Source organism: Mesoplodon densirostris, chromosome 13, assembly GCF_025265405.1.
Source record: "Mesoplodon densirostris isolate mMesDen1 chromosome 13, mMesDen1 primary haplotype, whole genome shotgun sequence".
Classification (NCBI taxonomy): Eukaryota; Metazoa; Chordata; class Mammalia; order Artiodactyla; family Ziphiidae; genus Mesoplodon; species Mesoplodon densirostris.
This window is the reverse complement of record NC_082673.1, coordinates 17,855,603-17,871,389: the sequence shown is the minus strand read 5'-3', so window position 1 is coordinate 17,871,389 and position 15,787 is coordinate 17,855,603. Positions and strand designations below refer to the sequence as shown.

Below are 15,787 nucleotides of genomic sequence, written 5' to 3'. Positions count from 1 at the left end.
AAAGAGAATAACAAAAACAAATAGAATTTGCTCAAGATGCATTCTTATTTTACTCCTATGTAGGTCTCAGATTTTCAGAATTCTCTATGTTGCTTCCTCACATACTTCTGGAACCTTATACACACTGGGGTTTGAATGACCCATTGGTTTTGCTTGACATCCTGTGTTTTTAAGAACATATGGAAGGCTTTCTCCAAATCAGTAAAGGCAGCAAGACATTTTTTACTGTATTGAACTGTTGAGTTGTCTACATATCACATTTTAAAACGAAAATAAAACTATCTCATGTTCTGATCTTTCCTAAATCCAATAAGTTTTTTATGTTGAGTTTCAATAGTCTGTATTTCTAATGGAATATGATAAACTGATATTATACCTAATATCATCAGGTATTTTCCACTCTCATTGCTTGTGTGCTTTTTCTTTTCCTGTAAATTTATTTATTTATGGCTGCATTGGGTCTTCGTTGCTGCACGTGGGCTTTTCTCTGGTTGTGGCGAGCGGGGGCTACTCTTTGTTGCGGTGCGCGGGCTTCTCATTGCGGTGACTTCTCTTGTTGCCGAGCATGGGCTCTAGGCACGTGGGCTTCAGTAGTTGTGGCTCACAGGCTCTAGAGCGCAGGCTCATTAGTTGTGGCGCATGGGCTTAGTTGCTCCCCAGCATGTGGGGTCTTCCCGGACCAGGGCTCGAACCCGTGTCTCCTGCATTGGCAGGCGGGTTCTTAACCACTGCGCCACCAGGGTTGTCCCTGACTGCGTGCTTTTTCTCTCTCTTTTCCTCATCCCTTGTCTCCCTCATCGAGATGAAAATGAGCACCTTCACCTGTTTAGCTGTTCTCTTTTACCTCTGGGTCAGGTTTGGGATCTTAGGCTACTGTTTGGACTATATATTTAATTATCCCAGGTATTATTCTCATGATGGCTTTCTGCTTTTCTCAGTTTAGGTTTCCTGGGAGCTTATTACTCATTCATTTCCCAGGCTTTTTCTTGGCTTCAGTTATCAGAGCCTTGACCCACTCGCTTTCTTTATTTTCTCATTATTTGTTGGCATTCTCACAGTCTCTGGTCAAGATGCACTTCTTCAAAGATAAATGAGTTACTAGACTCCTACACTGTGGTTGACTGACAGGTCACGTAATAGTTTATATGGATAGAACAGTAACCCAAACATGTAAATAGATGTCCCTTAAGACATAAAACAGAGAATTTTAAAAGTTGTAGTAAAAGTAATATTCATTATTTTACATTAGATTCATCGGAATATTTATTTAGTTGGTTTTTCCTGATTTTCATAATCTCTGGACATGTCAGTGTGTCTTCTGATATTTTGAAGCGCATTGGTATCTCGAATGACTGATGAACCAGTGGGCAGTGTTCCTAGGGAGACACGGGATGCTCTTCTCCCCGCTATGGTGGGAGCCCTGACAGGGGTGCCATCCAACCTGTGAAGTGGAAGCCTAGAGGCCTGCCAGCATCACTGCGGCCCTTCCTGGGCCTTCCGCAGCAGACATAGTAACGTGGAGCTGGTGGCAAGGCCCCTAGGTTATTTACGGGGAATAAAAAAAAAAATACACGAGAGGGGCTGAAGTATCATAGCAACACTGTGGAATATCTAAGAAGGATGTTGGGTTAGTTGCCAAGAAAGAAGAAGGACAAACAACTATAGTTTCCTACTATGTTCTGGCACAGAGTGTAACTTGCCCAGGGTTACAGGCCAGTAGAGGACCAAGCTGGCCCTCCAACCCAGGATTGGGTTCTTCAAAGCTCACGCATTTTCTGCTGCATTATGCTAACTCCTGTAAACATCGCCTCTTTTGGAATATTAGGATATCATGGCACACTTCTTCAACAATAACCTCAAAAGCTACTTTGCCCACAGAAGAGAATTTGCAGCATGACTGAAATGCAATTTCTTATCCATATTGTGAACAGGAATAAACCATCATAATCAGAGATTGGAACTGTTAGCCTTGTAAAGTTCTAAGTATTAGCCTTTTCCCGTGTGTGGTAGTCAGACTGAATATCAGTGTCACAGCTTTACCAATATCGTCTGATTTGTTGCCATGCCATGTTTTTGCCTCAGGGTTCATGGCAGAGATGAAGAAGATTTGATGATTCTCAGCTTAGTGCACACCGTGGAATAAGGCACAACTCATACTACTTACTGATGAAAAGCATACCGAGATCATCTGCAGCGATATGGGGAACGAGAGCATAGATAACTGCATTCCACGTAGTATTCCTGGGAGGATTTGTGCAGAAAAATTAAACAGTTAATTTGAAATGGCTGAAAATTCAGTTGCTTAGCATTACCTCAAAGGATTTGTAGTTAAAAGTAGGAGAGTTGTCTAAAGGTCCCAGGTACTCTTCTATTTTAGCGAAAGGTGCTTTTTACACTTTTTATACTGTAAAAGGGTCCAGGTAGTTAAGAAAGTCCTTTTTTTCCATTTCTTTGAAAAGTAATCTTTGAGTTAGAGGGCGCTACTGGCTCCAACGATCGGTATAATTCCAGTAGAGCATCTGGTATGGATTATAATAAAGTGCCAAGTGTATTACCAATAACCAGAAGAAATTACTAAGACCTTTCAATGATTATTATCAATAATCTGAGAGTACTTGCATTGCCTGCATCTACCTGACAGCATACCTCCATGTGGCAATTTCAGCTAATAAATTATATTTCTACTTTCAGTTGCTATGAAGTCACCCAAACTCTGCATTTGTTGTTGTTGGTGGAGCTTTAATGTATATGCTCTTCTAGCGATCGTGGGAATATGAAACAGAACAGTTATTCACTTGATTAATCTTTATTGCAGGTGAGAGGATAAAATGTACTTTATAAAATACTTGATAAAATGTACCTATTTCTTGGCATACATCTTTAGATGTTTAATTATAATTTTTATGTGTTGGAGCCAACATTTTCCTGTAGAAATACAGCTCAAGATTTAATACTGGGCAACAGTGGAAAATGGGATTTAGTATGAAAATATTTGCTTTATGTAAACCTTTTTATGAATATAGCTAATGCATAAGTGAAGTCAAGCTGTAAAAACAATTAGCTGGGAAAATACCAAGTACATTTTTTATATTCCAGTGAATATCTGTTAACTACACATTATTTTTGTCATTAAACTATATGCAAATGTACAACTCGATTCACTTAGATTTGGGTAAAAAAGATAAAGTACTAGAAGTATGCAGTGCGTATAATTACTGTTTGCATCTCCAAACAAAGCACATTAATCTTTCTGCAATACTGCTGATGTAATGTCTCCATGTTGCTTCTGGGAGTATTTGAAGTGGGCAAGCATCCAAAGTTGATAGTTAATTCTGATCAGCAAAGGCACTAGAGTAGATGTCTGGGTTGAACATTGTAACAAAGCAAACAATTTCTAAAGCTCTTGGAAGATTCCGGTGCAAACTCTATCATGCATTTGAATCTCTTATTCTAGACATTACAAAATTAGTTTATCCACAAAGGGTGTGAAACCCCTTCTAAAATTATGATTTGTTATGTTTGTATTTTTATAAAAATTCAGACTTCTCAAAACCATCTACTTTGGGGCTTAAGCTAATGAAGAAACAGAAACATTTAAAATATTTTCTAGAACCAGTCTCAGGAACCATTTTGTTGCTGGGAAGGATTCGAGAGATTTTCTTCACCAGTGGTCTTGAAAGAACATTTTCAGACAGCTCTTAATCAAAGATGATCTGTTGATGGAATTGAATAATGAGAATCTTCTTACAACTCAAAGAAAAAATAAGCCCTATTTTCCATAATTTTCTTAAGCTAAGGATCTGCTGTTAGACTACTAGCATGCAGTATTTAGTGAGTACGTATTAAAATTTTAAATTGTATTCCTTTAAAACATTTTATAAAAGCTTTTGAAGTGCAAAGTTCACTCCAAGTGCACATACACATATATATTTGAAAATTGCTCCTAAGTAAATACACAGATATGTTATGATATTTCATGAAAAATACTATAATTTCCCCCTTATTTGCCACTTGAATCAGATTGAGAAAGTTGATACAGACAAAATCTTTCATATTACTGATGAGTCTTAGAGAAAATAAGTCCTCTTACCCAAAGAGCTTATGGATTGAGTAGATGGAGCTTAAATCCAATTGATCTTAATGTAATCTAAAGATCTTTTCCTCTGTTCACTCTCTGAGTGTTTATTTAAGTTTATCAAGCTTGTAAATGTACTTGATAAACATTTTTAATTGTATTTCGTAAAATGTTAAGTAATCTTTATTATATTCAAGATAAAAAGCTTTTAGCAGGTTAAACAATAACCTGTGGGAATACACAGACTCTTAACTAAGGCAGCATGTCTCCAGGTGTGTTTTGTAGAATACACATGCTAGTTCGCTAAAAAGGGGGTTTCATTACCAAAAATACTTAGGAAACACTGTATAGTGTTTTTCCCTCTTGAAGACAGGATAGTTCAGACAACATAAAGCCTATGAGAAGGCAGGTTCATTAACCTTATAGCTATGTTAATAGATACCTTGCAAGTTAATTATATATCCACTGTGAGAAGTTAGAAAAGGAATGACTAAAGTCTGAGGAAGGAAAATGAATGTAGAAATAGATTAATTAGAAAACAGAAGAATAATAGAAAAAAATGCAGAATCCAATATCTTGTTCTTAGAACCAATAAAATATTTAAATATGTAGCCTAATCAAGGCAAGCAATTCTGAGTTTAAAGCACAGATGTGCAAAACATGGTCTGAGATGGGGGAACACTGCAGATGCACAAGAAATGAAAATTCTCATAAAGGACTACTTTGTTCAACTCATGGAAAACGATTTCACAACCTTGGATGGATGGGATGCTTTTGTAGGAAAATAGAAATGATCAAAACTGACCTCAAAAGGAGAAAATAAAGAACCAGTTGCTCTAGATGTAAAAGGATAAGTAATGGAATAGCTAACTGCCACCCCTCGCCCAGCACCCTGAAAGAAAAGCACCTGACCTCGGTGGTTTCACGGAGGAATCTTACTGAACCTTTGGAAAACTGGAAACAGATTATTCTGGGCAACCAAAAATAACCTTGGTGTCTAGCTCAGCAATGCGAGTTTCAGATAACAACAAAGGATAGAGCTTCAAATCAATATTATTTGTAGAATATCAATGGAAAAATCTTAATTGAAATATTGGCAGACAGAATTTGGCAGTACATTGAAAGAAGAACCACCATAACCAAGTGGGATTTATCCTAGGAATGTAAAATTGTTTCACGATTAGAAAATATGTTAATAAAATTCACCTTATTAACAGATGAAAAGTAAAAATTGTCAACTACCCAGACACTGAAAAGACATAAAAAATCCATTCTCAACTTAGAAAATCCAATACATTATGAATAACTGAATATTACTTTAACACTGTAAACTGTGTACTCTGTAGATGCACCCACACATACTCTCTCCCTGTCTCTCTCACACACACACACAACCATCCCATCTTTTTTGACCGCGCCACGAGGCATGCGGGATCTTAGTTCCCCGACCAGGGATCGGACCCACGTCCCCTGCAGTGGAAGCGTGGAGTCTTACCCACTGGACCGCCAGGGAAGTCCCATCCCATCCCATCTTAACCACCTCAACAGCCAGCGTTATGCTTAATGAGAACACACTAGCCACATTCCCATTAGAGTAAAAAACAGGACCATCCGTTATCAACTGCTGTTTGGTATTCAGTTGGAGGTATGAACCCACACAATTAGGGAAAATAAAAGGAATGAAATGTGGAAAGAAATAGGAAGAAGTATCATTTTTTTGCGCATTTTTTTGTGATCATCTGGAAAATTGCAAGAGAACTAAAAATTTGTTAGAGGCAGGCAGGAGAATTCAGTAAGGGAGATGGGACCAAGTTAACATTCAGGAATGAAAAGTCCTCGTATTCACAAGCAAGGGAAGGGAAGGAGAGCCCTGTAAGGAGGTGCTCTCTGTCTTCAGCATCCATAAAGATCACCAAGGCTGTTTGGTAATCATGTTGATTCCTGGACTCGCCCAGAGAGTCTGGTTGTCAGCCTTGACTCTGCGTTTCCACAGGTGTTCCTCTAGCCCCCTCCAGGAGGACTCTGATGGTTTTTGTGTGGGACCCACACTCTGAGAAATGCTGCCCTGAGGACCCGACCCCTATTCCTGTACCGTCACTCCTCACTTGGCTGCCTGTGGTGCCAGCCATTTACCTGTCTCAGACGGTGTGCTGCAGTACCTGGGGGGACACAGCGGTGGCACACTCTGGCAAGAGAGCCCCCAGCTGCCTCTGCCGGGGACCCTGCTTTACTGCCACAAGTTCTAGCACTGGGCGTCGGCCACCACGTGAGAGGCACGCCTGGCCGCTCCAGCTACACGCCCGCCCTCCAGTGGGATGGCGGGAAATAGGGGGTGTCCTCTGCTACCTGTGCTTAGGGGAAAACACCGAGCAGAGGTTCAGGGCGGTTGCAGCCTTTACTAACTTGCCAAGTTCTGCAGGGCTGCCTTTCCCCGGAGTTTATCACTCTTTTCTCACCAGTCCTGTAGTCAGTCACTTAATTCCTGTGCTTTCCAGTGCTTCCCTGCTTGAATGATCACTGATCCTTAGCAGAACTGTAACTGGTTAAGTCCAGCTCTTCTGACTCTGTACTTGTACCCAGGAAGCTACAGAAAAACGTAACTGTGCTGACCGGTCCCATCTTGAAATAATGAATGCAACCCTTAGGTGGCTTTCAGCACTGCCGGCAAAACCCTGTATTCTTCTGGGCAATTCAGTTTCCTGTGTTCACAGATGACTTGTCTAGACTATGCAGTGGTCTGCCAGCCCCTCTCTTCTTGACTTTCTTTGGGCAAACAGCAGTGAGAGACTTTTAAGTAATAAGTCCGACTGTGTCACTTCCCTGCTTAAAAACCTCCGATGGCTTCCATCACATGTGGAATTAAGTTGTGACTAGTTTCCTGCCACTCACCCCTCGACTCACTTCTTCCAGGTATAAGAACACTTGCAGTTTCTCAAAAAATGCCCCATATGTTACCACCCCAGGACCTTTGCACTTGCTATCTCATTTGCTAGGAGCACTTTTTCCTCCAGGCATCCCCATACCTAGAATTCTTACTCCAACCAACTCTTTATTCAAATGTCACATCCTAAAAGAGGTTCTCTGTTCTGCTTTTCTTCCTAGCCCATCTTACTAGTTGATACTATTTGATTGATTGGTTGATTGATTGTCTCCTCAGGCCTGTCTACCATCCCTAGGGATTAAAGCAGTCCCTGGCATGAATTAGGTCCTTAATAAATATTTTTTGAATACATAATTTAATCCACATATGCCCACCAACCCCCACCCCTGGCAATCAAACAAGGGCAGGAAGAAGACCAGGTTATTAATTTCTGAGCGTTCAGAAGGGAGAGGTGACTTTTATTCCCTCTCCCTTGCACTCCCCCAATTTGGCAGGCTAATTTCTGGGAGTCTGCCAAGAATGTAAATAGGAACAGGTGACATCACCTAGGAAGACTGTCTTGTCTATGAGAAACAGAAGTTTGAACCTTAGGGAGTATGAACATTTTTTTTTTAAATTGGTTTTTATTGAGGTAAAACAGACATAAAATTCACCATTTTAACTACTTTAAAGTGTACAGTTCAGTACACTGAATTACTGCATTCACAGTGTTGTACAACCATCACCACTATCTAATTCCAGAACATTTCATCACGCCCATAAGAATCCCCCTACCCCTGAACAGTTACTCCCCACTTTCCCTCTTCCCAGCCCCTGGCAACCACTAATCTACTTTCTGTCTGGTGGAGTTGCCTATTCCGGACATTTCATCTGAATGCAATCATACAACATGTAGACTTTGTGTCTAGCTTTCACTTAGTGTAATGTTTTCAGAGTTCGCGCACATTGTGTCATGTATCAGTGCTTCATTCCTTTGTATGGCTCTTCAGTACTCCATTGTTTGGATATACTACATTTTGTCTCTTGATTCATCAGTTGGGTGGCCCTTTGGGTTATTTCTCCTTTATGGCTGTTATGAATAATGCTGCTGTGAACATTTGTGTGCCCATTTTTGTTTACACACCTTTAAAACTTTCTCTTCAGTTTTATATACCTGGGAGTGAATTGCTGGGTCAAATGGTAATCGTGTGTTTAACTTTTAAGGAACAGCAGTGGCTGCACAACTGTAAGCATCCTGGTGGGTGTGCAGTGGTGTGTCATTGTGGTTTTGACTCGCAGTTCCCTCATGGGAACGTTAGCGTTTAAGCACGGGTTCCCGGAAGGCAGGTTACTAGAGGAGGCAGAGTGTGAGAGAGAGCAGGGGTGCTGCCAACAGCTCGGCCTCCTGGGCTTACAGTGCCCCAGCTTTCCCTTTGGAGCTGATGTCACCGCTGATCTCAGTTTGGCTTACATTGCCTTGATGTTCCAAGTCTACCATGACCTCTCCAAAGTTTACAGTTAGCAGCTCTGCAGCTTAAAGTGCTCATTTATCCAGTTCATTCAGACGCAGCCTAGTGTAGAGGTTCAGCCCATAGCCTCTGGAGTGAGACTGTTTGGTTCAGACGCTGGCTCAAGTGGGGTGGCCTTGGACAAATAAGTGAACATCTCTGTTCCTCATTGCCATGCGTGTAAAGTGAAGTTGAGGTTGTTACCGTGACTGAAAGAGATGAGTGGGCACAGAGCTTCAGATAGTGGCTGGCACGTGGTGAGTTCTGTGTGTTGGCTGTCATCATGATGATGGTGATGGTGGTGATGATGATTTATCTAGATACCCATTTAGGGAAGGGGCAAGAATAGTTTTACGCTGGACCCAAGTTTGGGACTGAGGGTGGTAACTGTGTGTGTATAAAGTGGTGCTCTGATTTCCACAGTCCTGTTGTGATACTGGCGTCAGTGACACGGTACAAATTATTGACTCTTGTGGCTCATAGTCTATATTCCACAAGTCATTCCACTAATTCATCAAATTTACATCTTGAGCACAGGTTTACTTTTGTTTGGACAGGGACTAGACTTATCAATAAAGTATTTCCTTTTGTTTACATACCAGTATAACCATATTATTTTAAAATTTTGAAATTATGAAAGAATATATCGTTTATAATTCCATCACTTCCAAACACCCTATCCCAGCTTTTAGTGCATATCTTTCTATATTTTCCCTTATGCATTTTAAACATAATTATAATTCTACAAATAGAATAGCATATGCTTACATCTCTTTTAAAGCTTATTTTCAGCCGTCCTGTGAATCTTTTCTGATAGATCCTAGTTTTTGAAATTTCTCAAGACTAAACATTCAGATCCCATAAAAGATATATCTTCAAAATTTATAGATGTGAATAGAGAAAGAACTCTCTCCTATCTAGGCGTTTTATATACATACAAGCTTGAAAATGTGCCAAGGACTATTTTATAGCTTTATGATAAAACCTATTATTTTTCAATAGCAAGAAAAAGAATGCTTAGCTGTGCCAAAACGTGTACAAAGAGTCAAAATAATCAGCAGGGCATTTGAATTCTAAGTTTTGGTCTTTATAGTTCTTTAAACATAAATTCTGCAAATATTTTACAGATAAGTAAACTGAGATAGAAAGATTAAGTGACATTTCTGTTTTCAGTCAATGTTAGAAGCAAACACAGAAATCCAAAGCCTCTCCTTATTAGATCAGAAGATAACATGTTCATATATTTAAGACATAAACCTGTAGAGGAGACATGAACGCTTAAGCTGGGCTGAGATTTATGATAATGCTATCAAATAAAATGAGGCAATTATTTTTCAATTTTTAAAAGTTCGAATGTTATTTGGAATATGTCTTTCTCACCTTGTAAAAATGATACTTAGGAAAGCGGAGATGATGGAGAAGGCAGTCACAGAATGGTAGGGAGGATTTTAGTTGTTTAGAAAGATAAACACAAAATGAGTCCACACAGAGGGCATTAATGAGGTCGATTTAGGGAGGATGGCAAGGATCTATGGTATAGAAAGTTGTTATAACTGACAGTCAAATATAAGAATAAGAATACCCATATTCTTGTAGGAATACTATGTAAGAATGTAAAATCTTCCCTTTGCTCAAAAACCAAAACGAAATTGTATAAGGAATGTCAGGTATTAATTCAAAGGAGCCAAATGTCATTCTTTCTTTATTCTTGTGGTGACTTGTGAAGTCTTGAAGACAGGCCACATCTAAAGACTTTTTTGAGATCTAAAGAAAGGGAAGCTTTTATCTGAAATTTTGTGGGGTTTTTTGTAAAACTTCCCGGTGGACAGAGGGCAAAGAGGAATGGGGAAAAAAAGCGGTCTTAACAAGCAGCCTTTATAAAACGTGCACTGTTACGCAGTGTGGCACATGAGCCATTTTTCTGACCTTGTGCTCCTGCCTGTTTTTGTCCCCGCTTGGCTTGACGTACCCTAAAAACATGGAGTTTCACTGTGGAGGTCTGTTTGTTCAGCACCTACTCGGTAAGGCACCTCTGAAGTCTGTTCGTGGACCTTGTTAGGTTAGAAAGAACCCTTGCATTAGCTTCTCTGGCCCGCCAAGGACATAGCTAGTTTAATAAACGTTTATGAAGAAAAATAGAAGAAGATAAAGCAGATTTTCAGGAAACTACTTAAGAGTTTCCTAAGCTCTGAAGTTAGGCAGACCTGAGTTTGACCCCCAGCAACTTTGTTGGGGAGATTTGCTACGTCTCAAGGTGACCATGGGGACATGTGTCTCACCAGGCTGCCACGAGGATGAAATGAGAAAGAGATGTAAGAAACTTAACCGTGGTGCTATAAGGAATGTGTGCAGTCCTTTGCTTGCATGGGGTGTGAAACAGTCATCAAGTAGCATCAGCCACATTGTAGGCTGTGCTGACCTGAGGAGCAGGTGTCTCAGCCTTTAATGTGCAGACCCACCAGTAAAACCTGTGCAACTGAAGACTCTTGTTCCATCCTCAGAGGCTGATTCAGCAGGTCAGGGTTAGAACACAGGAATCTGCATTTGTAACAGGCCCTAGAGATGATTCCTACGAAAACGGGATCACACTTTATAAAATATACTTTGGAGGCTGAGGGTAGAAGCCGTTTGACCTTGAAACTTTAATAGCCTGGATGCGTGAGTTTTCGTGGCTCATCTTTTAACAGTAAAGGATAGGGATCTAAGCACTGATCATAATATTCTAATTGAGGAAAATCATTCAAGAATAACAGTGTAAGATTAGGTAAGTATGTATGTGCTAATTTGTAGAAATAAGTGCATCACTTATTAGAAGCACTTTACCAGAAATAAATAAATAAAAATAGAAATAAATAAAAATAGAAAAAGGAACTCCGTTAAATAGAGCATATCAACCTTTAAAGTTAGTAAACTTTGAGCTTCTTTACCAAGGGACATGAATACTTAGAGACCAGGACCTAACACGAAAAGAATTCTTCATCTTCTCTCCTGTAATTCAATCTGGGAGCCATTAATGAGAGTACTCTGGTTAATCTTAATTGTCATGATGATATGAGGAGATGTGATATATAAGGTATTCAAACCACGTGGGGTAGATTATTAAGAATCATTGTTAAGTAAGAGGATGGAATGAAACTGGAATGAAACAAGTCAGGCGTCAGGTCTTGGTATTTCCTGCTGTTAGTGCTAGAATATTTTACTTTTTATGTTAAAAATACAACATACCTAATTCTCCCTCTGATATTTATACAGTATAATATATATGTACATATGTATCCACATCAGGCACATGCACATACATAGAGCCATATTTGATGCCCAGAAAGGAAGAGGCCCCAAGGGCCCTTTAGTGTGCAATTAATATTTTGGTCTGAAAATCAGCAGATTGTTTCAGTATGGTTATGTGTTATGACATCATATTCCAGTAAAGTTATAATGAACCGAAATTTTGTTTGTCTCTGTGGCAAACCGAAATGAGTTTTGTAATTGTCAGCAGGCCTTAGTGATTATAGTGGCGCCCACTCCCTCCACCATAGTTAAAGGTCTGTTAGCATTCCAGTTGTGGACCTCTATTTTCAGAAGTGTATAATTAATTGTAAACATTTGCTCTGTGGGGAAAGCTTGCCATGTAGGATCTCAGTCCAGAAGTAAATTTCTGATTTCAGGTTGTTTGTTTTGAAGTTTTATAGTGAAACCAGTTAAAAATAGGCATAAAGTTCTGTGGAGGTGGGAAAACTGAATTTTGTGGGAAACAAAATGAAAATAACCTGCACTGATGATATTAGTCTGTCAAAATTTCTGCATTAAAGGGATCTAAAATAAAATAGGTAATAGGAAATTGCGTACTTCAGTGCATCACTAGTTACTGCAGTCAAAGAGCAAAAAAGATTGTGGTTTTAATGCTTTTTAGTCTCTGCGTGTTAAAAGTATCTTTTACTATAAGTGATTTTTTTTCTTCCTTTAACTTTTTTATATTTCCCAATTAAAAATGAGAACATATGACATGCAGTAAAAACACGTTTAAAGTATTTTATCTTAATAGAAAACTGTGGGCCAAGAAAATTGACTTAAAAAATTTAAAACAGTGACTTTTTCTTTTTTCTTTTTTTTCATACTCACTCTGGATTTCTCCACAACATTTGACATTGTTGATTATCCCTTCCCCTGACATTGTGTTATAATTTCTTTTCTAACTCTGACCCTCTTTCATCTCCTTCGCTGCTGTCTATTATTTCCCCTGCCTTTTGATCATGGGCATTAGTCAGATCCCAGCCTTAGGCTGTCTTTTTTGGTTCTTTTACACTTACCCTTTCCAGGTGCTTATCCACTCAACATGGTTTCAATTATTACCTCCCAAATCTGCATCTTCAGTACCGATGTACATTTCTAGTCGTTCACCTTCAGTAAACCTTCACTGATTAGTCCCATCTGCCTGTGAATTCTTATAGAGTGGGCTCCATGCAGTTTATCTCAGGTTGAATATAGAGCTCTCCCACTTGGATGTGCAATAATCATTTACAACTTTAGTAAGACCTCGATTGGCTTCTCTTTGCTTGAAAAGAGAGACACTTTGCAGCACAGGAGTGATTTTTAACTTAATTTTTTAGTGTTGCAGTTATATACCCAACATTCCATCAAAATCGAATCTGTTAGTTTTGCTAACTTGCCCAGCCCAGTGGTCACAGTTCTCAGTCGTCATTTCACTGGACGTGTGAGCAGCATTTGACACGACTGACCCCTCCCTCCTGCTAGATAGACTTCTCCCATTTGGCTTTCAGGAAGGGCACTCTGCTTGCTTGGTTTTCCTCCTGTCAGTCACGCCCTCCCACAGACTTCTCACTGTCCTGTGGCTTTAAATTTCTCCTACATATTGATGATACCCCAATTCTATCTCCACCTTGGACCTCTTTCCTGGAGTCCAGACTTATAAATCTGACTGTCTCTTTGACCTCTTCATCCGGATGTCTAACAGACTGAATAATTGAACATCTCCGCCCAGAGCTGTTGATCCTAACAAACCCATTGCTTCTGCCGTCTTCACCAACTCAGTGCATGGGTGCTCCATCTTCTAGCTGCTCATGTCAGAAACCCTGGGGTCTTCCTCGACGCCTGTCTCCTATTCCATGGCTAGTCCTTGGGTAAACCCATCTTCTCTACTTTTGAAATTCATCCAGAATCCAAGTACTTCTCATTGCTTCCAAAGCTGCTACTCTAGTTCAGGTTTCTGTATCATTGCAGTAGCCTCTTGACAGATCTCCTTGCTCCTGTCATCATTCCCCTGCAGTCTGTTTTCAACATAATAGTCAGACGATCCTTCCAATCGATGGAAGTCAGATTATGTTGCTTCTCTCTTTAAAATCTGGCCATTTCACTCCGGGTAAAAGTCAGATCCTTACAGTGATTTCTAAGGAAGGCCCTATGGAATCTGGCCACCTCTTCCCACCTCTTAGCTTTCCTTCCTTTACTCCCTTGATGCTCACCAGGTGGGAATCCTCTGAATTACTTGAACACGTATCTGTGTGGTTTCCTTCCTCGTTTATGCCAGGCCTTTACACAATTGGCATCTTCTCAATGAGACACTCGCTGGCCACTCTATCTAACCCCCCCTCCCTGTGCCACCCCACCTGACATTTCTGAACCTTTCCTTCTTTTTCTACTCAACATGTAGTTCTAACATACTAGATATTCTACATATTTATCTTATTTATTGTCTGTCTTCTCCACTCTAATGTGTGTTTTTGTTCACTGTGATATTCCCCCATCATAAGAAGGTGCTCCATAAATAATTGTTAAATTAGTGGATCTTATTGCATATTCTGTTAATTTCTTCTAAGTTTGTTCTTTCTTCTTACAGCCCCCTTTGTCCCCTCATGTCTGCATCATTGCAGCTTTGTAGTCATGCATCCTTACCTCAGTCTCATTAAACACAAACCTGCTAAAGCTTTTCACCTTAAATACGTTTTATTGTGATTCTTTCTGCTTAAGAATTGGCTTAAACTCTCCATTCTTTCTTATGTTGAATCTGATCTCCTTATTACTTTGCAAAGTACTTATTACTTTGCAGTAGTAGCTCCATCCTACTACTGTTCTTCCCATGTCTAATCATAATTATCTTCTGCTAAAAGCACAGTAGCCTGCGTGTTGTCACCTAAATGGTCTTGCTTGTCTCTCACCTCTGTGGCAGGTCCCAGTCCTTCAGCACCAGACCATTTGGCTGACTTCTGTCAAAATGTGACTGAAAACTTCTTGCCAGGAAGTCTTCTGTGATATAATTAAATAATTTTTACAATATTTATGTTCAGTGTTCTTTTCTAAAATATGTTTTTCATGGAGATCAGCATACATTCTTTATTATTGATAGATATATTGACTCACATTTTATCTTTTATAAATACATTCGTGAGGTTAAAACTTTACTGGGGGGACTTCCCTGGTGGCACAGTGGTTAAGACTGAGCTCCCAATGCAGGGGGCCCGGGTTCGATCCCTGGTCAGGGAACTAGATCCCACATGCATGCCACAGCTAAGGAGCCTGCCAGCCACAACTGAGGAGTCCGCCTGCTGCAACTAAGACCCTGAGCAACCAAATAAGTAAATAAACGAACAAAAAAATTTTTATTGGGGTTAATAAGAGGGTATAGTGCATTATATGGTTGGTGTCATTTTAAAGAAAATAAATCTTATTAATGATTATAGAGTGATTTTTTTTTTTTTTTTTTTGGCTGCGTTGGGGCTTTGTTGCTGTGCACAGGCTTTCTCTAGTTGCGTTGAGCAGGGGCTACTCTTTGTTGTGGTGCGCGGGCTTCTCATCGCGGTGGCTTCTCTTCTTGCCGAGCACGGGCTCTAGGCGTGCAGCAGTAGTTGTGGCTCGCGGGCCCTAGAGCGCGGGCTCAGTAGTTGTGGCGCATGGGCTTAGTTGCTCCACAGCATGTGCGATCTTCCCGGACCAGGAATTGAACCCATGTCCCCCGCATTGGCAGGTGGATTCTTAACCACTGAGCCACCAGGGAAGTCCCTATAGAGTGATTTTATTGAGCTAACAGTAATATTTTTATTTTCTTACTTTAGGTATCATTGCCCAATGCCCAAGATCTTTTATGTTCAGCTGACAGTAGGAAATAATGAATTTTTTGGGGAAGGAAAGACTCGACAAGCTGCTAGACACAATGCCGCAATGAAAGCCCTTCAAGCGCTGCAGAATGAACCTATTCCAGAAAAGTCAGCTCAGGTGGGTCACTGCTGCATGTGGCAGCCTGTTTCTTCTAGTTGCCTAGGGAGATTACCGAGAAGACAAATAAATGCTTTTTTCCAAATAAGGGAAATCTCTGCTGATAGGAAGGGCCGC

At 40.1% G+C, this 15,787-nt stretch overlaps 1 protein-coding gene across 7 annotated transcripts in view; it reads left to right on the top strand.

The window, feature by feature from the left end:
* The window catches only part of STAU2 (staufen double-stranded RNA binding protein 2), a 303,363-nt gene that overhangs the window by 94,753 nt on the left and 192,823 nt on the right, over positions 1-15,787 (top strand). For all 7 annotated transcript variants that reach the window (XM_060115950.1, XM_060115949.1, XM_060115947.1 and 4 more), the window contains one exon: positions 15,511-15,670. In XM_060115950.1, the coding sequence (XP_059971933.1) occupies positions 15,511-15,670 (160 nt within the window). The remainder of the gene's footprint in view (positions 1-15,510; positions 15,671-15,787) is intronic.